Here is a 23232-nt window from a genome sequence, read left to right as displayed (position 1 = left end):
TATATGTGGAGTTCCCAAATGAATTGTCAATAACTTATTAATTTTTCAAGCAGTTTATGTTATGAGTTTTAAATACAAAAACGATGTTGTTTTGGGCTATATCTGCAGTAACAACAACATATTTGTCATGGATGTAGGACAAGTGTTAGCAACATTTAGGTCTTTAAGGATTGGCGTAGCATGGGTATTGATAGATCCATTCAGTTTTCTGATTTGTATCAACGACCTCACAGCTTTAATCCATTCGGAAAGAGTATCTTTGTCTTCCTTCTCGCGTTTGGCCCATTGACTGGCATAATCCTCGACTGAATCCATTTGTATTTTGAAGTTATATTTCCAATTTATGGATTTAGACTCACGATATCTCGGACCTTTGGATAACACATTTCGCAAAACGTATTTGTTATGGAAATTTTTGTCACAAATAGTGTTGTATAGGTATAAGAAATGATTGGAACAGACTGGTCTTTAAAATAAGGAGGTATTTTCGACTGGACTAATTTATGATGAAAGATATTGCCTAAGTTGGTGACATTGAGACCTTTGTTGGAAAAGAAAAATTAGAGAAAACATCTTTTTTCTTTTTCATCTTTCCAATGCGAACTTGTTTGAATTGAAAAGTCTGTGAATTGCGATATCCGAAATGATAGCTGTAGGTTTGTATTGGTTAGAATGAGGGTTTGTGACAGTGGTTTCCAAACATAAATTGAACAGAGAATGAAGATTTGTAGTGGTAATGAATAAAGTTTCGTGCGAATGTGATGAATTACTTACGGCTTTTGTATAAATGGCAGCAAGTCATTAATGGAGACATCATGCAGATTAGGAGATGTATAATGACGATGACCAAGATTGCGTCTACGTCGGGGAGTAGTTCATCACATTCAGAAGGACTAGATAGAAAACCTATATCACCATTGCAACCTTATGGTGTCGCAGTTCCCAATATTCGATTCCGGTAATCCTCTTTTTGTTTACGGAGAGGCGTTGCAAGACGAGGATGTTTTATTCCTAATTTATTTTAAAAGTAAAAATAAGCAAACATACAAGAATACAAATACCTAATCAAAAATGAATATTGCTTGAAAATTGATACTATTGATAAATTTAACTCATAAGAAAGGGATCCAGTCAAACGTCCAAATCTTTGTTAGCTCTCTAAAAGTCAGACAACAAATATTCAAATGAGTGTATTTTGCGGTGACATACTCCCCCTTATCCAGTCTCAAGAACAACGCAAAATATAAATATATTATATACCGAAGATAGTAGCTAATATAACTATAAACGTTAACAAAAAACAGGTTTAATAAAAGATTTTATTTCACTCGATTCAGTAGATTTTTTTGAAAACAATACTATCTTGATCAAGGTGTAACCCTATCGACCATGATAGGCAGGCGTTAAACAATACAAATGTTTAACTTTATATAATTAAATATGGAAAGTGACGAAAACAAGTAAGTTTTTGATTATTTTTTTCTGTAAGTTTTATTATTTCTAATAAGAATAAAATTTCTTTTTTTACCATCAACTGATTAAAAAATTAAATGAGGATTTAAAGGTATTTTCTATGAAACAACTTTTAATCATTGAGGAAAATTAAGTGGGTTAAAGCAACTATGGGCCATAGGTAAGACAGATTCCTCGTCGGTAGGCTACAGTTATTTACCGGGGAGCTGAGAGCAGTAGAAAGGTGTCGGCACAACAGATTGTCTACAGATAACAAACACTTACCTTTTGGAAACATTGTTGTAAATATTATCATTTTTAAAAGTCTTTATTTTGCAATATCAATAAAATTCCCCGAAACGGTAATATCTTAAAAATTACATGATCTTTCCAGAAAAAAATCTACACGAAGCGTTTTACAACAATGTTACCAAAAAGGTTTTCTGACTGTGATGCCAATAAAAAAATAGATTAACACCAAATGTCAGGATGCAGCTAAGCATAATGCACTTCCCCAGAAACTTAATCAGATATGTCTATTTTTTAACATTGAAAGGGAAATTCATCTTACATAATATGATAAGTCTTTTTCAACTAAACTTTTTACTCTCATGCTTAGTTATTGAACTTGGAAGGAAGAAAAATGTTGCAATAAGTTTCGATCAAATACCCGTAGCATTATAGATTTTACGTACATCTTCAAGGACTTTTAAAGTATAATAATTGTTTTTCTTCTTCAGAATAGCAGAAATAGGAGATGAACCAGACTACGAATCAATTGATAAAACAAATGATAAAATTTTAGAAGATTGTCAATCTGACGAGGATACAGAAGATAATGCGGGAACTAATAATGAGTATTCTATTGCAATTGCTAGAAATCAGGATCACGTGTTTAACACTGAGGCATTTAATGATACCCAGTTTAAGCTAATCCATGTTTTCAAAGTCGAGTCAGAAGATAGGGATCCATGGATAAGACACATAGAAGTTTTGTCTGATGGTAATATTTTACTCGCTGACCGTTACAACAAACAGCTATTGCTGTATGACTGTAATGGCATTCGTTTAAAACAGGTCAAGATGACCAGTGGACCTTGGAGTATGACAATTACTAATAATAATTTGGCAGCAATCACACTTCCGGACGACAAAACTGTGGCTTTTGTTTTTACCGAAACCCTACGAGGCAGTCATAAATTTCTAGTAAGAGATGACTGCCGGGGAATTGCTTGTATTGGTAAGAAACTATTTGTAAATTGCGTAACAAATGGTCTAAAGCTTTTGACAATGAATGGCAGAACACTGAAGGTTTTCCCTCAATACGTAGGCTATATGAGTTTAGCTAAGGGTCCAAATGAAAGGTTGTTGGCTACGCTGTTCGCCGAGGATCGGGTGATTTGTTTGGACCTAAAAGGGAAACTGAGATACGAATTTACGGACAAATCACTCAGTGGTCCTTCTAGTTTTGCCACTGATTTGGTTAACGAGTATTTATATATCGTTGGTCATCATGATAACAAAATTCATATGATCGGAGACAAAGGAAAGAAGAGTAAAATCCTGCTCTCGAAGAAAGATGGCATTGACCGACCTTGGGCTGTGAGTTATGACTCGTGTGTCAAGAAATTATTCATTTCTACGTTCGGGGGAAAGAACATAATGGTTCTACAGAAAGTGGAAGCAAAGCCAGACTTCCAATTCAAAAGTTTATCACAAAAGAAAGAAGAAAGATGACAATAAAAATACTATGAAAATTTAATTTGTCTCTGTTTTTTCAAGTTTTCTAAATTCTCTTTTCACTTTGTATTGTTTGATAAGTTTAATTTACCATCATCGTTAAGTTTTGTCATGTACATTACTTGTGAAGATCTGTGAATATGACAATGAAAAAACATCACCAGGAAATAGACACCTTGCAAAATAGCAAGAAACAATTTCTTCATAAGATAAATTTGTTGGTTAAAACCATTTTCTATCCCACTGAAGTCTATTTACAAATTGTCATTCATTTATGTTTCATTCGTTTGATGTGATTGGACTTTTGTATTGCCATTTTTTTTAAGGACTTTCCGTTTAGAATTTTCCTCGGAGATCAGTTTTTTGTTGTTATTTTACTGTTTACAGGAATAGTCCTGGAATATTTAGGGACAACCGTAATTCGAATTCAGAATATCCACAAATCATTGAATTCTATTAAGTCCTCATCAACGGTCGATTTTAGGAGGATCCGACAATAGGGTATTTTGAAATATTTCAGGACCTTCACAATCCGATTGAAGGAAATTAATGCTGGCGTTTTTAAGGATGTTATATAAGCTTTCATCGGTGTTTTTTATACTCTAATCTTGTTTCAACTTCTGTCGCTAAAAGGATATGTTTATTCGTTGTTCACTTTTCAACAAAACAGATTACTTCAAGGAGCCTGTATTTCTATCGCTCACCTAAAGTGTTTGCATAAAATTGAAGCATTTCTACAAGAACATTTCTGTTAAATAGTAAATGTGTTGGCAAACATATTGATGTGTTTGCTGATATTTTTGGCTGTTCAAACTTTCATTGTACCCCGTTTTACATTTTTCAAGATATAGGGTTAAAACACGATATTTTGTCAAATATCTTTATTTAAAACCAAAGACTATAAGAAACCCCATTTGAGTATCAACCATTTGAAATATTTGTTGATCCCTCTGCTGAATCTCGAACAAGTGGGAAATAAATTACCGATTAAAGGAAATAACTCACTTGAAAAGTCAACTACAATTTCGATCATATTGTATAATTTACAAATGTAAATCAACTTTTTTTCTGTTGCAATATCTCAGACCAGAATCATAATTATATGTATTATTATTGTCTCGGTTAAAACTATCATAGTTTCTTCTTAAACAAAATCATTAAAGCTGTCATGAAAGGGCAAGATATATTATACTATAAGTAAATATTTGATTGTTGACCAATCCCATTTGACTTTTTTGATTGATTGATTGAGGTTTGGTCGATGTTTTCTGCATTTCCAGTGGTAAATATGGCGCGAAATGTTCAGGACGAGAACACACAAACAATACATACTAAATAAAGGACCTGTTATAGGGAACGATTTGGGTGAAGTGCAGGATATTTATACTGGCCATGGAAATGAGAGCCAATTGGCAAACTACAGACCCCTCAAATATTTGTTGCGTGTGTTTATAACCTGCAGAGAGAATTACTCTCACTGCAAGAGACATCGGATTCAACGTCGCCATTATGAATGGTCATGCATGGCTACGAAATTTATAGACAGACGGACCAAACAGACATCTCAATTTAGCAAGAGTTTTACTATCTAGCAAAATAAGATCAAGAGTACAATATTCCCTTTTCCAAGCAACCCTTAGGGATATTGACAGGTTTTGTCTTGCTGATATCCTTTTACTCAGTCTTAAAGATAAATGGATAAAAATTATCATCGAATCGCAATCACTGCTTTTAAGGAGTCAGCTGATAGCATTGTACCTATGATTAACATTTCATTATTCAATGATGGTAAACTGACTATATGAAAACAGAAAACAGTCCTGTGAATTTGTCATAGACCCTTGTTTTTCTTACAGACTTGGACAACTGTGGAAATTTATACCACTATAAAAAGAATGGGATGCTGGCAATAGGAAAACACAGTCCTGTGTATTTGTCATAGATCCTTGTTTTTCTTACAGACTTGGACAACTGTGGAAATTTATACCACTATAAAAAGAATGGGATGCTGGCAATAGGAAAACACAGTCCTGTGTATTTGTCATAGATCCTTGTTTTTCTTACAGACTTGGACAACTGTGGAAATTTATACCACTATAAAAAGAATGGGATGCTGGCAATAGGAAAACACAGTCCTGTGTATTTGTCATAGATCCTTGTTTTTCTTACAGACTTGGACAACTGTGGAAATTTATACCACTATAAAAAGAATGGGATGCTGGCAATAGGAAAACACAGTCCTGTGTATTTGTCATAGATCCTTGTTTTTCTTACAGACTTGGACAACTGTGGAAATTTATACCACTATAAAAAGAATGGGATGCTGGCAATAGGAAAACCAAACACACAGTCCTGTGTATTTGTCATAGATCCTTGAGTTTTCAATTGATGAAAATGTCTTGCACTTGTCCAAAGTCAGGAGCCTCTGGCATGCTTTCTAATGTTTGTTCATTTATATGTTTTTGGAGTTGAGTGTGACATCCATTTTTTCTGCCATTTGGTTGGGTTGTTGTCTCTTTGACACATTCCCTGTTTTTATTCTCAATTTATTCCCTTATCAGCTTTTCTATGTCTGTATAGAGTACATGTACGACCTTAACAGATATTTTTGTAAGTTCTAAAGGATGGCATATTCTTATCATGAAAGGACATGTAACCTTGAGAGCTGATTTTGATTCCATGTATGATGAATGCTGATTTCAAATCTTCAAATTTATTATTCAAACTTCACACATACATAGTATAAATAAACATATAAAAAAATACATGTAATAATAACATGAGTATAATAACAAATAAAGTAAAATTTAGAAACCAATAATTACATTTATAATGTCAAATTTCAGACAACTGACACAAGTGTATATAATTGTGTGTACTCAAAAAGAGTGATTGATCATCATACCATAAAAAGAAGAAGAAATAAAACAATTTTTATATATATACACCATGATCCAAGTATTTTAACTTTTATGATATTACACAATGTAGTTGGGAGGAAAATGGCAAAAATGTGATAAGCATTGTGAATAAGTTTCATAACATTTGGTTATGGCTAAAGTTCAAATTAGAGAACAGAAACCAACATTGACAACAAACAAATGGGAGGGACAAGGGTAATACTTTTAAATGCCCCCTCAGCTTTGGTGTTGGATATGACAATGTTACAAAGAAAAGTGCATGCAGCACAAATAATAAATTAATGGTTCGGACAAAAAAGGGAATAATTTTATCAGAATTCACCTGGCTTATAATTTGTATCCTTATTTAAAAAAATTGTCAATATGACCCAACAAGAATAAAAATAAATTTCTTATATCAATCAACTCACTTATGAACTTAATTTCATACTAATTCATTCTTTCATACCCAAGGAATCAAACTTATAGAATTTTTCAGCATTAGCATTAAGAACCTGTGAAAGGCCAATAGGAGATTTATTTAAACATGAGGCTAAAAGTTCTAATACTATAGAAAGTGTTGCAGGTTGAACTGAAGTCATCTTAACATCTTCTTCAGATTTATCAATTATTTTTAAACACTCTTTATTTACTTTTTTAAAATCATCACATTTTTGAATTTCCAATAAGAAATCTGCTTCTTCATCTTTTTTCCAGCATGATAAATATGGTGTGTTACTGCAAAGAATTAGTCTATCTATTGGAACTGTTTTTAATAATTCTGGAATCCAGAAATTGCTTTCGTTAAAAGCCCACACACTACCTGAAACAATAAATAAGGTTATTAAAATACAACTAATTTGAACATTATCTAACTAAAAGGTTATATATTATTAGAACAGAAAATTTTGTTTCTGGTATTTAATGGTTGAGAATGAATTTCAGTGTCATCAATATTAAGGCTTCCACTTTAATGTACTTTTTAAAAATAGGTTTTATTGTTTTTTCTTACTTTCGTCTGGTTTGAAATTCTGTTTGGTCTAAGATTCATGCATACAGATTTTTACTGTGCTCACTTTACCCTTTGTTTTTTTGGTGGTAATTTTGTAAATATATGTGTGAGATACATCAATTCATGTGACAGCAACCTACATGTCACATACAAATATCAAATATCAGAGGTCAAAATGCTGTCTTCAACAATAGAAAACCAGAGTAACTGATGCTGAATTTTAAATTTTCATTATTCTGCAGGTAACATCTATATTTTCTCATGAACAAGTTTTTGTTAGTAGAATTTAATGTTATTCATCAAAATAACAATAACATTTTCTGTTTTTTTAAATATTTAAAGTAGTTTTATGTCTGTGCATATAATGTCATATTATCTCTGTTGAAGTAACAGACTGTACTAATGCTGGATGAAGTCATTAAACTTTGCTCAGTGCTCGGAGCACAACATTCATGCTCTAAACATGAAATCAAGCATTTTGATTGACTGATTTTTGAGTACGAGTACAAAAACTGACTCGAAAGTTTTATGACTTCAAGGCCTGATAGCTTACAGAATATTGGATGTGACTTATGAATTTTTAAATGGTTATGTTCACACTAAAGTAACCAGCATGAAATTAAAGATTTCTCTCTTTACCAGTCACTCCCAGATGATATCCTTTTTTGATCCATTTTGTAATAGCTGTATCCTCTGGTGTTTCATAACCAATAGTTAAACAAGCTGTTACATCTGGGAAATCTTTTAAAATATCTAACATTTCTTCAACACCTCTCCTCGACTTTACCAGTAAAGGCTTTTTAAAATGATCAGCAAGCTTTACCTACAAAGAGAGAAAACTATTAAATAATAATATCTATTTCCTCTGTTCTTGTTTATATAAAGTTAAAATAATTATTTGTATCAATAGCTTTATTTGAAAAGATTTTTTGCTCTTGTGAAGCCAAGCAAATTACTTTACAGAGACTGTGTCCTTGAATGTTTTTCTGCAGTTTAATGTTTAGCTCTATAACCCCTGTGGAATTAGTTGTGTTTTTCTTATTGGTTGATAATCAACCAGGACTATAAAGAGGAAACCTTTATGAATAATCACCTAAATTGTAATTTGAATATTACTGATCACTTTAATACATTGTAGAAGTAAATCTCTGCTAATTTTTTTGGCATATTTAAACAACTATTCCATAAGTATGTATTTGTATACATTTCCAGGGGTTACTGAATTTCCTTTTGGGTATAACTGTGCCGACAACACTTGCTGCATCATACCCTGTTCTTACCAGAAAACATTGAAAAACATACCCTGTTCTAAATATGCTCAAAAAATGTATACCCTGTTCTAAACTTAACTTAGATAACAAATACATTATTAAAATGTATTTGTAATCTAAGTGACTATCCCTTGTATATAATGGATAAAAAATAATTACCATATCTTTAAAAAGACTGATTTGTTTGTCAAGTGGTGGTAGATATCCGGGTGGATATTCAGGCTTGGAAATACCACATTCACCAATAGCTACTATATATTTACTGTTCTCTTGGTGTTCTAACTGATTGAACAAAGCTGTGTATGTATTAGGCTTGTAAGATTCTGCTATTTGATAAGAGGCACCTAAAATGAAATTAAAACATTTTACATTGATATCTTGGTTTCAGTTTAATTGGGTATCTATTTCACTTTACGATAAACCAATTGAAACAGATCTCTGTTCCCTTAAATTTCTAATTTTGGACAGACTTTAATTTCAACTTAGGATTTTCATTTACAGCAAAATGCCTTGAGTGTGTAAAGGTAATATATTTGGTTAGCTGGCTATCTAGCTGAACTGTGAAGTCATTATTATAATTATGTTAGGAAAACTACCATCCTTGAATAGTCTAAATTGAAAAGTAACAAATCTATCTGTCTGTAGGACTAGACTACTCTGAAAGGAGGGTATAATACCTAACCTAATAATGATTTCACAGTTCAGCTAGCTAGCTCATCAAACATATATATTACTTTTACCTCATCCTCAATGTATGTTGGTGTTTTCAATAACAAGTTTTAAATATTGTTTAGACAACTCTGGAAATCTTGATTAATATTAAACCTTGTTCAATGTCCAAATTCTCCAAAGACTTTTTCAAAGGAAAACATAAGTTTGGAATAAAAAAATAAAGCTTTGATTATAAATAACAAAATACAGATGAGTAGGTTTGCATATTTTTATTTAGATATAGGAAGATGTGGTGTGAGTGCCAATGAGACAACTCTCCTTACATAGATTGGGAGAAGAATAAAACATAGTGCCTTATACTTTTTGCAGGGGCATGAATGGAAGGTTAAAATATCTCACTAACCTAGAGTGGTATAGAAATAGCCTGGGTAGGTCTTACACTATTCTATTTCTGATGTTAACATACTTACCTAAAGTGGTATACAAATAGCCTGGGTAGGTCTTACACTATTCTATTTCTGATGTTAACATACTTACCTAAAGTGGTATACAAATAGCCTGGGTAGGTCTTACACCATTCTATTTCTGATGTTAACATACTCACCTAAAGTGGTATACAAATAGCCTGGGTAGGTCTTACACTATTCTATTTCTGATGTTAACATACTTACCTAAAGTGGTATACAAATAGCCTGGGTAGGTCTTACACCATTCTATTTCTGATGTTAACATACTCACCTAAAGTGGTATACAAATAGCCTGGGTAGGTCTTACACCATTCTATTTCTGATGTTAACATACTCACCTAAAGTGGTATACAAATAGCCTGGGTAGGTCTTACACTATTCTATTTCTGATGTTAACATACTAACCTAAAGTGGTATACAAATAGCCTGGGTAGGTCTTACACCATTCTATTTCTGATGTTAACATACTAACCTAAAGTGGTATACAAATAGCCTGGGTAGGTCTTACACCATTCTATTTCTGATGTTAACATACTAACCTAAAGTGGTATACAAATAGCCTGGGTAGGTCTTACACCATTCTATTTCTGATGTTAACATACTAACCTAAAGTGGTTACAAATAGCCTGGGTAGGTCTTACACTATTCTATTTCTGATGTTAACATACTCACCTAAAGTGGTATACAAATAGCCTGGGTAGGTCTTACACCATTCTATTTCTGATGTTAACATACTACTGTAAATTCAGAAATTATTGCGAGGTTTTTATTATTGCGAATAATGCGACAGAGTTGTAAACGCAATAATTAAAACTCACATTTTGTAATATTTTAACTGAACAAAGCATGACTTTTCCCAAAATCGTAAAAATTAAAATCGCATTTAAGCTGAAATTGACAAAATCGCAATAATAAATGCACGCAATAATTTCTGAATTTACAGTAACCTAAAGTGGTATACAAATAGCCTGGGTAGGTCTTACACCATTCTATTTCTGATGTTAACATACTCACCTAAAGTGGTATACAAATAGCCTGGGTAGGTCTTACACCATTCTATTTCTGATGTTAACATACTCACCTAAAGTGGTATACAAATAGCCTGGGTAGGTCTTACACTATTCTATTTCTGATGTTAACATACTAACCTAAAGTGGTATACAAATAGCCTGGGTAGGTCTTACACTATTCTATTTCTGATGTTAACATACTCACCTAAAGTGGTATACAAATAGCCTGGGTAGGTCTTACACCATTCTATTTCTGATGTTAACATACTAACCTAAAGTGGTATACAAATAGCCTGGGTAGGTCTTACACCATTCTATTTCTGATGTTAACATACTAACCTAAAGTGGTATACAAATAGCCTGGGTAGGTCTTACACCATTCTATTTCTGATGTTAACATACTAACCTAAAGTGGTTACAAATAGCCTGGGTAGGTCTTACACTATTCTATTTCTGATGTTAACATACTCACCTAAAGTGGTATACAAATAGCCTGGGTAGGTCTTACACCATTCTATTTCTGATGTTAACATACTACTGTAAATTCAGAAATTATTGCGAGGTTTTTATTATTGCGAATAATGCGACAGAGTTGTAAACGCAATAATTTAAACTCACATTTTGTAATATTTTAACTGAACAAAGCATGACTTTTCCCAAAATCGTAAAAATTAAAATCGCATTTAAGCTGAAATTGACAAAATCGCAATAATAAATGCACGCAATAATTTCTGAATTTACAGTAACCTAAAGTGGTATACAAATAGCCTGGGTAGGTCTTACACCATTCTATTTCTGATGTTAACATACTCACCTAAAGTGGTATACAAATAGCCTGGGTAGGTCTTGCACCATTCTATTTCTGATGTTAACATACTCACCTAAAGTGGTATACAAATAGCCTGGGTAGGTCTTACACCATTCTATTTCTGATGTTAACATACTCACCTAAAGTGGTATACAAATAGCCTGGGTAGGTCTTACACCATTCTATTTCTGATGTTAACATACTAACCTAAAGTGGTATACAAATAGCCTGGGTAGGTCTTACACCATTCTATTTCTGATGTTAACATACTCACCTAAAGTGGTATACAAATAGCCAGGGTAGGTCTTACACCATTCTATTTCTGATGTTAGCATACTAACCTAAAGTGGTATACAAATAGCCTGGGTAGGTCTTACACCATTCTATTTCTGATGTTAACATACTCACCTAAAGTGGTATACAAATAGCCTGGGTAGGTCTTACACCATTCTATTTCTGATGTTAACATACTCACCTAAAGTGGTATACAAATAGCCTGGGTAGGTCTTACACCATTCTATTTCTGATGTTAGCATACTAACCTAAAGTGGTATACAAATAGCCTGGGTAGGTCTTACACCATTCTATTTCTGATGTTAACATACTAACCTAAAGTGGTATACAAATAGCCTGGGTAGGTCTTACACCATTCTATTTCTGATGTTAGCATACTCACCTAAAGTGGTATACAAATAGCCTGGGTAGGTCTTACACTATTCTATTTCTGATGTTAACATACTAACCTAAAGTGGTATACAAATAGCCTGGGTAGGTCTTACACCATTCTATTTCTGATGTTAACATACTCACCTAAAGTGGTATACAAATAGCCTGGGTAGGTCTTACACCATTCTATTTCTGATGTTAGCATACTCACCTAAAGTGGTATACAAATAGCCTGGGTAGGTCTTACACCATTCTATTTCTGATGTTAACATACTAACCTAAAGTGGTATACAAATAGCCTGGGTAGGTCTTACACCATTCTATTTCTGATGTTAACATACTCACCTAAAGTGGTATACAAATAGCCTGGGTAGGTCTTACACCATTCTATTTCTGATGTTAACATACTAACCTAAAGTGGTATACAAATAGCCTGGGTAGGTCTTACACCATTCTATTTCTGATGTTAGCATATTGTCTGGATTTCTCATCTTAATTACAATTCTATCAACACCTGAAAGTTTTTCAAGATCATTAGTTAATCATTAACACAAACAAACAAGCAAGCACACCCAGTTTCCTGAGATTTCCCTAAAAATGTAAACAAATATGCTGCCATAAATTTTATTTTGCATCTTTTAGTTGATAACTCTCCACAAGAGAACAATTAACTTAATTAACAACTATCATGACTATAGGTCACAAAACTGCCTTCAACAAAACTCATATCACATAGCTGGCTATAAATGTAAAAATAATAAACATTATTAACCATACTTAAACAAGGGCGATGAAGGGTTATATTCGTGCAACCTTTTTTGCCATTTTATTTCACATGCAGCTGTGAAAAAGGTTTGTTATTCACTGTGTTTCATGAAATAGGTAAAAACATCAATGTGCAGGAAATTATGAATTGTTCGTTCAGGGTGAAATGGCAATTTTATTTGCTTTTTCATTGCAGATACCCTCCATTAAAGCCCCTATTATACTAGTATTACCTGCTAAAGTAGCTGCTTCAACAACATCCTGAACGTCACAAAATTGTATGTAAGAGCCTCCATCTATCAGATAATAGCCATACTGTGTTGTAACATCCTGGAGAAGGTTATTGTATACTTGGAAACGTCCACGGAAACCAACATGGCTGTAATTATCTGATGATAACCAGTTAACTTGCTTTTTCAGGTTTATTTTTCTGTTCTTGACTTCTCTAACTTTAATGATATTGCCATTGTAAACACTACAAAAAAAAAATACTAATGTATCATAAAAAATAATATATCTAAAATTAAATCAATATATTCAAAGAAACAACCAGAAAACATAAAATACCAGATGCTCCGCAGGGCTTAGCTTTATACGACCGCATAGGTTGAACCCTGAACGGTTGGGGCAAGTATGGACACAACATTCAAGCTGGATTCAGCTCTAAATTTGGATTGTGATTAAATAGTTGACACAGCATAGGTTTCTGACACAGAATGAATGTGATCCTCTATAATAGTTAATATTAATCCTCTCAAAAAAATGTTTGAAGAAATTTTCTTTTTATTTATGAAATTTCAATTGAGAAAAATTGAACCCAATTTTTTTAATCACATCCCCCTTTCCCTTATTCCAAAACTAATCTCAATTAAAATTTCTAATGGAGTTTGCAACAATAACTACTCATTTAAATACATCATAATATATTAAGATGTAAAAAAAACTGCTTGTTTTCACTGAATGGTAAAGATTATTTTAATTTATCAGTTGGTAGTAAAAAGTGAATATACATTGTATATTGTATATAACAAAGATTTAAGTTGATTCTGGACAAAGAAAGATAACTCCAATTAAAAAATATTCTTGCTATTGCACAATATTGTGAAATTAGATATTTCTTGTTGATTCTGGACAAAGAAAGATAACTCCAATTAAAAAAAATTCTTGCTATTGCACAATATTGTGAAATTAGATATTTCTTGTTGATTCTGGACAAAGAAAGATAACTCCAATTAAAAAAAAATCTTGCTATTGCACAATATTGTGAAATTAGATATTTCTTGCAAACTATTCTGGACAAAGAAGGATAACTCTAATTAAAAAAAAAAATTTGCTATTTCACAATATTGTGCAATTAGATATTTCTTGCCATTGCGCAATACTGTGCAATTGAAAAGACTTGCTATTGCACAATACTTAATATAATAAATTTAGATCCTGATTTGGACCAACTTGAAAACTGGGCCCATAATCAAAAATCTAAGAACATGTTTGGATTCAGCATATCAAAGAACCCCAAGATTTCAATTTTTGTTAAAATCAAACTAAGTTTAATTTTGGACCCTTTGGACTTTAATGTAGACCAATTTGAAAACAGGACCAAAAATGAAGAATCTACATACACAGTTAGATTTGGCATATCAAAGAACCCCATATATTCAATTTTTGATGAAATCAAACAAAGTTTAATTTTGGACCCCGATTTGGACCAACTTGAAAACGGGGCCAATAATCAAGAATCTAAGTACATTTTTAGATTCAGCATATCAAAGAACCCAACCGATTCATTTTTTGTCAAAATCAAACTAAGTTTAATTTTGGACCCTTTGGACCTAAATGTAAACCAATTTGAAAACGGGACTAAAAGTTAAAAATTTACATACACAGTTAGATACAGCATATCAAAGAACCCCAATTATTCAATTTTGATGAAATCAAACAAAGTTTAATTTTGGACCCTTTGGGCCCCTTATTTCTAAACTGTTGGGACCAAATCTCCCAAAATCTATACCAACCTTCCTTTTATGGTCATAAACCTTGTGTTTAAATTTCATAGATTTCTATTTACTTATACTAACGTTATGGTGCAAAAACCAAGAAAAATGCTTATTTGGGCCTTTTTTGGCCCCTAATTCCTAAACTGTTGAAACCAAAACTCCCAAAATCAATACCAACCTTCCTTTTGTGGTCATAAACCTTGTGTTAAAATTTCATAGATTTCTATTCACTTTTACTAAAGTTAGAGTGCGAAAACTAAAAGTATTCGGACGACGACGACGACGACGACGACCGCCAGTATGATAGCAATATACGACGAAAATTTTTTCAAATTTTGCGGTCGTATAAAAATAGTTTACACATACAAAAATAACACAAACTGATAAATTTAATGGAGTTTGACAAGAAAATTATGAAATCATTGATTTTCCAAAGTTTTCAGAGGTTAACTTTGTAAAGCATGTGATTTCTCTGTAACTTTTGTACAAAATTAGCAGAATAACCTACAGTTTGAAAGTTTTCATTTGAACGATATTATGTTTTGCCATGACATTTATGCATCAAAATAATTTGTAAAGTTTCGATGAATCTTATTTTATATAATTTGATACATTTTTATAAGCTTAAATGTTCTATTTCTTTTTGTTATGCATTAGAATCAGGACAACATTAATACTGTAGTTGAAGAATTGCCACCATCAATTGTGGATTTGATGGTTCTACAATGTAAATGTAAATCTACTGGTGTTTCGTAGCCACAACCTCAGTGATTGAGATAAGATTTTTGCAAAAAAGTACCTGTTATTTTTTTCCATAATACAACTGTGATTGAGAATATATCTGGGCAGAACAGCTACAGCTAGACCTGCACAAGCTCCTTTCTTGTCTGCAGCAACTGAAAGCTGCATTAACTTCTTTGTATGCACCAATTTTCTTAACTGAAGACATTTTACAAGATCTTTGGCTGTAGTAACTTTAGGTAAATTTTCTGCAATAAAATAAAAACCAGATGCTCCGCAGGGCGTAGCTTTATACGACCGCAGAGGTTGAACCCTGAACGGTTGGGGCAAGTATGGACACAACATTCAAGCTGGATTCAGCTCTAAATTTGGATTGTGATTAAATAGTTGACACAGCATAGGTTTCTGACACAGAATGAATGCGTTCTAATGAAATTAAAATTTTTGTTTTCTCTTAGAGCAATTCACTATGCTGTTGAATATTATTCCTCTCAAAAAAATGTTTGAAGAAATTTTCTTTTTATTTATGAAATTTCAAATGAGAAAATTGAACCCAATTTTTTTAATCACATCCCCCTTTCCCTTATTCCAAAACTAATCTCAATTAAAATTTCTAATGGAGTTTGCAACAATTACTACTCATTTAAATACATCATAAAATATTAAGATGTAAAAAAAATGCTTGTTATCACTGAATGGTAAAGATTATTTTAATTTATCAGTTGGTAGTAAAAAGTGAATATACATTGTATATTGTATATATAACAAAGATTTAAGTTGATTCAGGACAAAGAAAGATAACTCCAAATAAAAAAAATTCTTACAATTAGATATTTCTTGCTTACTATTCTGGACAAAGAAAGATAACTCTAATTAAAAACAAAATTGCTATTTTGCAATAAGATATTTCTTGCCATTGCACAATACTGTGCAATTGAAAAGACTTGCTATTGCACAAAACTTAATATAATAATTTTAGATCCTGATTTGGACCAACTTGAAAACTGGGCCCATAATCAAAATTCTAAGTACATGTTTGGATTCAGCATATCAAAGAACCCCAAGATTTCAATTTTTGTTAAAATCAAACTAAGTTTAATTTTGGACCCTTTGGACTTTAATGTAAACCAATTTGAAAACAAGACCAAAAATTAGGAATCTACATACACAGTTAGATTTGGCATATCAAAGAACCCCATTTATTCAATTTTTGATGAAATCAAACAAAGTTTAATTTTGGACCCCGATTTGGACCAACTTGAAAACTGGGCCGATAATCAAGAATCTAAGTACATTTTTAGATTCAGCATATCAAAGAACCCAACCGATTAATTTTTTGTCAAAATCAAACGAAGTTTAATTTTGGACCCTTTGGACCTTAATGTAGACCAATTTGAAAACGGGACCAAAAGTTAAAAATCTACATACACAGTTAGATTCAGCAATTATTCAATTTTGATGAAATCAAACAAAGTTTAATTTTGGACCCTTTGGGCCCCTTATTCCTAAACTGTTTGGACCAAAACTCCCAAAATCATTACCAACCTTCCTTTTATGGTCATAAACCTTGTGTTTAAATTTCATAGATTTCTATTTACTTATACTAAAGTTATGGTGCGAAAACCAAGAAAAATGCTTATTTGGGTCCCTTTTTGGCCCCTAATTCCTAAACTGTTGGGACCGAAACTCCCAAAATCAATACCAACCTTCCTTTTGTGGTCATAAACATTGTGTATAAATTTCATTATTTTCTATTTACTTAAACTAAAGTTATTGTGCGAAAACCAAGAATAATGCTTATTTGGGCCCTTTTTTGGCCCCTAATTCCTACACTATTGAAACCAAAACTCCCAAAATCAATCCCAACCTTTCTTTTGTGGTCATAAACCTTGTGTCAAAATTTCATAGATTCTATTAACTTAAACTAAAGTTATAGTGCGAAAACCAAGAAAATGCTTATTTGGGCCCTTTATGGCCCCTAATTCCTAAAATGTTGGGACCAAAACTCCCAAAATCAATACCAACCTTCCTTTTGTGGTCATAAACCTTGTGATAAAATTTTATAGATTTATATTCACTTTTACTAAAGTTAGAGTGCGAAAACTGAAAGTATTCGGACGACGACGACGACGCCAACGTGATAGCAATATACGACGAAAAATTTTTCAAAATTTGCGGTCGTATAAAAAGTATATACATATCTGCCTTAAAGCTGTTCAGTCATCACAAAATAAACCTCATTTAAGTCCAAGTTTAAATCCTGTTTCTATTAACCATCTCTGTGCCATGGGCCACTTTTGGGCCATTTCTTTCGTACTACGTTCAGTGCCAAGGGGCCACTTTTGGGCCATTGTTTTTTTTTACTCTGATGCTGTAAAATGTACTGTGACGTAACGTCATTGTTCTGGCTCCTTTTAAATACACAAAGCGCGCCAAATTCTTTAATTCTTTTAAAATTAAGAAAGGTGCGTGTAAATCATTATTTATTAATATACGCATTTGATGAATAGTGTTTCCCTAAAATAGTATATTTTTTAAATAAATTCATTGATCTCTTACACACATTTTTTTCGTTACAAAGTGAAGATTAAGGGATTTCTTTGCAAGTTGTTACAGTATAGACATGATTTTTTTACAGCTACATGTACCTTTGAATTTTTCAGGTCACATCCATCTCTGAATCGGTAGGTTACACTCACAAGCATATTGACGATGATATTTGAATATAAACCTGGTTTTGTAGTAGCGGAAAAGCAAATACCAATTTTCAAGTTCTGGTTTGACCAGGCCAGATCACATTTATTTAAAGTGTCTTTACACATATCTTTTTAAAACTTAAAAACTTATCTTATATCAGAATACACGCAACGGCGGGAACATGTAAAGCAGTACCTGCTTCCCTTGTTGTGTGTGTTTTTTTAAGTAAAGATAATGTTACTCAATCTTCAGTTTTATACACATATTGTAGACTCATAGTTTGATTTTTACTAGCCTGTTTTAAATATTTTTTTGTCATGACGCTACCAGTCAATCTTTGGTATTTTCTGCCATCCTGTAAATTGTTTATTTAGTTATTGACATTAAATAGACAAGACAAAACAAAAGCGTTGACAATATAATATTTAAGAGATTAATTCATTCCTCAATACATACATGATTATTCATACAATCTTTGTGTAAGCCTTTGTTACAGTTTCTGCACGCCGTTTTTGTTCGATGACGACCGCCGCCAAATCCGTCTCTATCCGAACACACGGAGCAATCCTTATACTTGGCAATTTTCCTTAAGCAAGTTCTTTTTGGTCTACCCGGATTAGCTTGTGCATTCATTTCACGAGATAGCAGATAATCGCATGAAAGATCTTCTATAATTGATTGTAAAAACTATAGTCTACTCTTGACTGGTTGATCAGACGTGTTTTTGCAATACAAGATATATGCATTAATTACAATGCGCTGCAAGAAATTAAATGCAACTTTCTTCCATACCTTAAAAGTTTTCCTATTGTCATTATAATGCGTTACCATCATGTCTGCCAGATCGACCCCGCCCATGTTTTTATTGTAGAATTCAAGTATTTGTGGTTTATTGTCATTATTTTGGAAAGCCTTTTCGTACGACGATAAAATACGAACGGATTTCCTTCTAGCCCTTTCACGATAAACACACATGAGAATAGGTCCCTGTCTTGCGTATTTAAATTCGCGTTCTGTTAATATGGCATGTTTGATCATGTTTGGCATGTTTCTGTTCTGTTGAATTGTCCCGGTGAAATAAGTATCAAGTTGAAAAAGCTGTTTAGCTAGCGCGATGGAAGTGAAAAAGCTGTCGCAGACGACATGATATTTTTTACGTAGTAACCCAGCTCTTTCTAACAAGTTATTTACAACGTAGGAACCCTGGGTTAGTCCTGGTGGTGTTGGGTCATATGTTTTTCCTCTATAAATTATGGCGTGGATGATGTATCCTGTTACTGCCTCAACAAGCATCCAAACTTTTACCCCGAACTTTGAACTTTTTGTTGGTATATATTGAAGCATGCATGTTCTGCCCCGCGTCCCTATCAAACTTTCATCAATACTTAAATTTTGTTCCGGTTTGTAATGAAATTGCGACTGTCTATTAAATAAATCAATAAGGCACTGAAATTTTGCTGTTGGACTGTAATTTGGGTCGTTTCTGCCGGGTATGTTATTATTGTTAGTAAGATGAAAAAATTTGAAAACAAGTTGAAATCTGTTTCGACTAAACATTTTCCTAAACTATGATGTGTCTTGACTAGGCAATTTACAATTCCAATATTCAGCTATTGTCGCTTTTCTAACCAAACCCATATTAAGAATGACAGCAAAGAATCCTTTTATTTCAGTTAATGTAGTTTCTCCAACTTTAGGCCAAGCATGTAACCTTGAGAAGTGTCTAATCCTTTCGCGACTGGCTATAAAATCTCTAGCATACCTACAAGAATATGTCATTCCCTTAAAAAAAAACACATTTTCAAAGATATAGAAAAAAAAAATAAGTCTGGTATTCGATAATTGTATTTTTTTTGGATATATCTTGCTTTGCATTATGAGCTCTTGCTTCGCGTTGAAAACCTTACGATTATCAGTATTGTTCCTTGTATCAGTGACATTTGTTCTCTATAGAAAAAAGTTATGGGACAATTAAACCACATCTTTCAATTCTTATTTAATATATTTTTTTTATGTAGAGTTACAATTTGACATCGTTATATAAGTGTTGTATCAAGTTTCAGTTTCTGACAGTCGTGTATATAAGATTGATACATTGTTATAAATGCACAAATCAACACTCTCCAAGCTGTTTCTGCTCTTTTGAAGGGTTGCTGTCTCTTTGATATATTCCCAATTCCCGATCCAAATTTAAGTCCTTTTTATGTAAAATGTGCTAACTAACAAGAATAGAGATACCGTAAATTGGAATTGTTATTTTGTTTATTCCATATGTTATTTTGTCTAAAATTTTATATTTGATATATTTATAAATATCGTTACGACTATAGCTTTTGAATAAATACCTATTAGTTTCCTGGACAATGTGCTGTAAGAAGTTTAATGTCATCAGTAGGTAGAAATATGCTATAGGTTTCGAATTTCGGTTTGGCATATTCTGTGGTCCAACAGTTTCCTGAAAGTCTGGCTGGCGACGCTCTTCTTTGGGTGGAAATATCCGAAACCAGGGTTGAAGCACCTGCTCGTCATTTCTATCATTTTCTTCACCTCCTTCTTCTCCTTCTTCTCCTTCCTCACTATCATATTCAGCTTCTAGATCACTTTGGTCAGATTCGGAAAAAGAATCATCTGAATCGTCCATGTTTTCGCTGAAGATTTTTTTATGATGACGTCATTGATTTCAATGACGTTGAAGTTCCAACACCATAATTCCCGCAAAATTTAGATTTAATTTGTTAGTTTTGATAAAAAAAAAAAAAGAAGAAAAACCAATATTGCACGTACAGTTAGTGCTATTAGTATGTTTGAGGGGGGGTAAGATCTTTATCGGGACTCCGGGATTGAGTGTTTTTAAGCTCGGGATTTCTGGATTGACCCTTTGTAGTACGGGACTTTATTTATTCGAATTTCGGGACCTCGGGATTTCGCTTTTTTAAGCCCGGCATTTCGGGATTGCGTGTTTTTAAGCCCGGGATTTCGGGATTTCATGTTTTTAAGCCCGGAATTTTGGGATTAGGACCCCTCCTATCCAACCTCATGTATCATACAAGTAAAGGAGAAACTTTTTTTTCTTTTATTACAAGATTTACGGACAATCATGCTGAAGCGCTATAATTGACATTAAAAAGTTATCGTAAAATAACGGAACTCTAGTACTCGCTGTTAATTATTTGTATAATTGTTATGTACATCATGTACCTGTAGGTGTATATCACCGGATTTATATTCTCTATCAGTTGTTTATAATGCCTTTTCAATTGTGATGAAAAAAATCACTAATTGCACTTCAGCAATGTATGGAAAAGCTGTCGGTCAATTCATATTTTTTTGATACGGGAAGACAATACATTTCATTATAAAAGTTAATATATGTCTTAGAAATATGGTCAAATTAAAAGATTGTCTCTTAAAAAACAAGTCAATGTATGATTAGGTATGCGTCTTTTATTAGAAAAAAACAGCTACTTAAGCTAAACAAAACTATGTTCTCAAGTTTTATTTAATTACGAATTTTATTTCTTTTTAGAAGAAATAATGTATTTATGCATATAAAATACTATACAAATTATGCTTATTTATATATATATATAAATCAATTATTCAGTAAATTTTCATTTGACCCTCGGTTTTTACCTAACGCTTTCTTGCAGTAAGCCTACACTATGACGTTAGAGTACAGTAACGTCATAATGCACAACCAGTCTGGATGAAAAAACAAGCCTTGGCACTGAACGTATATTTCTAAGATTTAGGCATGGCATTGAAAGGGTTAAATCTCATTTAAACAAAATTCTTCAAATCCAAGTTTAAATCCGGTTTAGATTCATTAGTTTTCATCTACCTGTATGTAGCACTATACTGTATATGGTGACACCAGTTATTCAAATATTTGTACCAATTAAATGTAGCCTCATTTGCATCAAATATTTCTATATTTCTCCAATCACTATTCCCTAACACAATCCATCTTTATTTAGCCAACTGAATGCCTAACATATGATTCTACTGAGAATAAAAACCAGAGAGTTATATATGTAATGTTGTCACTTGTGAATTTTATCGACATTTTAGTGTCTGCCCTGTATAGATCATTTTACAGTATATTTTGCATTGTGACAGTACATAAAATGTTTCCTGTGATCAAGTTTCTTAAGTTGATATACGTGAAGCTTAAATCTTAAACACAACAGGTGCCACATGTGGAGCAGGATCTGCATACCCTTCCGGAGCACCTGAGATTGCCCCTAGTTTTTGGTGGGGTTCATGTTGTTTATTCTTTAGTTTCCTATGTTGTGTCATATGCATGTCTACTATTGTTTCAATGTCTATTTGTCTTCTTCATTTTTAGCCATGGCGTTGTCAGTTTATTTTTCGATAAAATTTATGAGTTTGACTTTCCCTCTGGTATCTTTTGTCCCTCTTTTAAAATGTGCTGTTGAAAGAATTTTATTTGTTATTGAACATTATTTTTATTTATAAGCTAATGAATTATTTTCTATAATATATTTCAATATTCTGTACTGAAACTTACCAATCACAACAACAGCTTGACAGTTTACTTTTGGTAATATTGAAACAGTTTCAGACAAAATTTCTACAGGTTTAAAATATGGAAACCATTTCCTTAATTTTCTAGAAATATGTTGCTGAACTATCCAACGTCTGTCATATACTGATACCAGCATAGATTTTATATTTGAAAACAGTGTCTTGGGACCAATAACAAATACAGCAAATGTCAACATTCCTATCACAACCGTTGCAAACCATGTAGCACTAAAACGTTCCACTATAAAACCCATTGTGTCTGTAACCATTGTGTTGTTTATGCAAGGTATGCAATGCAATATAACATAAGAAAACTTCCCTATTTATAATAAATTGATTTGTTTAGACTTGCTTACCTGTTGTGAAATATGAAATTGTTGTATAAACTAAATTTAGAACAGTTGTCGGGACAAACTTGCTAAATCCCGGATTTTTCTGTCGGCATCTGGATTTTTTTTATAGTCGACTATATGGTATGGGCCGTAC

At 32.6% G+C, this 23232-nt stretch overlaps 1 protein-coding gene across 3 annotated transcripts; it reads right to left on the bottom strand.

Moving 5' to 3' along the window:
* Positions 1-5995: 5995 nt before the first annotated feature.
* On the bottom strand, positions 5996-23232 carry LOC134714638 (uncharacterized). 3 transcript variants are annotated; one of them, XM_063576047.1, is made up of 7 exons: positions 23103-23232; positions 15560-15749; positions 12997-13238; positions 12411-12512; positions 8535-8719; positions 7744-7927; positions 5996-6915 (listed from the first exon to the last, which is right to left on the bottom strand). In XM_063576047.1, the coding sequence occupies exons 2-7, from the start codon at positions 15667-15669 to the stop codon at positions 6548-6550; spliced, it is 1191 nt and encodes a 396-aa protein (XP_063432117.1). In that variant the 5' UTR covers positions 15670-15749; positions 23103-23232; the 3' UTR covers positions 5996-6547. The 3 variants fall into 3 exon arrangements, with proteins under 3 accessions (XP_063432117.1, XP_063432118.1, XP_063432116.1); XM_063576048.1 differs by lacking the exon at positions 23103-23232 and adding an exon at positions 22040-22686; XM_063576046.1 differs by lacking the exon at positions 23103-23232 and adding an exon at positions 22730-23093 and having other exon boundaries at positions 6030-6915.

The sequence above is a fragment of the Mytilus trossulus genome, chromosome 4 (genome assembly GCF_036588685.1).
Source record: "Mytilus trossulus isolate FHL-02 chromosome 4, PNRI_Mtr1.1.1.hap1, whole genome shotgun sequence".
Classification (NCBI taxonomy): Eukaryota; Metazoa; Mollusca; class Bivalvia; order Mytilida; family Mytilidae; genus Mytilus; species Mytilus trossulus.
Note: the sequence above shows the minus strand (reverse complement) of the source record. Positions and strands in the feature narration are given on the sequence as shown.

Bases quoted from the DNA above. Each gene is read 5' to 3' on its own strand.
- LOC134714638 (XM_063576046.1), bottom strand. From the start codon at position 23,015: ATGGTTACAGACACAATGGGTTTTATAGTGGAACGTTTTAGTGCTACA. The intron at 13,239-15,559 runs GTACTTTTTTGC...TTTTTTTTGTAG, and splicing joins ATTATGGAAAAAAATAACAG to TGTTTACAATGGCAATATCA. The intron at 8,720-12,410 runs GTTAGTATGTTA...ATTTCATTTTAG, and splicing joins CTATTTGTATACCACTTTAG to GTGCCTCTTATCAAATAGCA.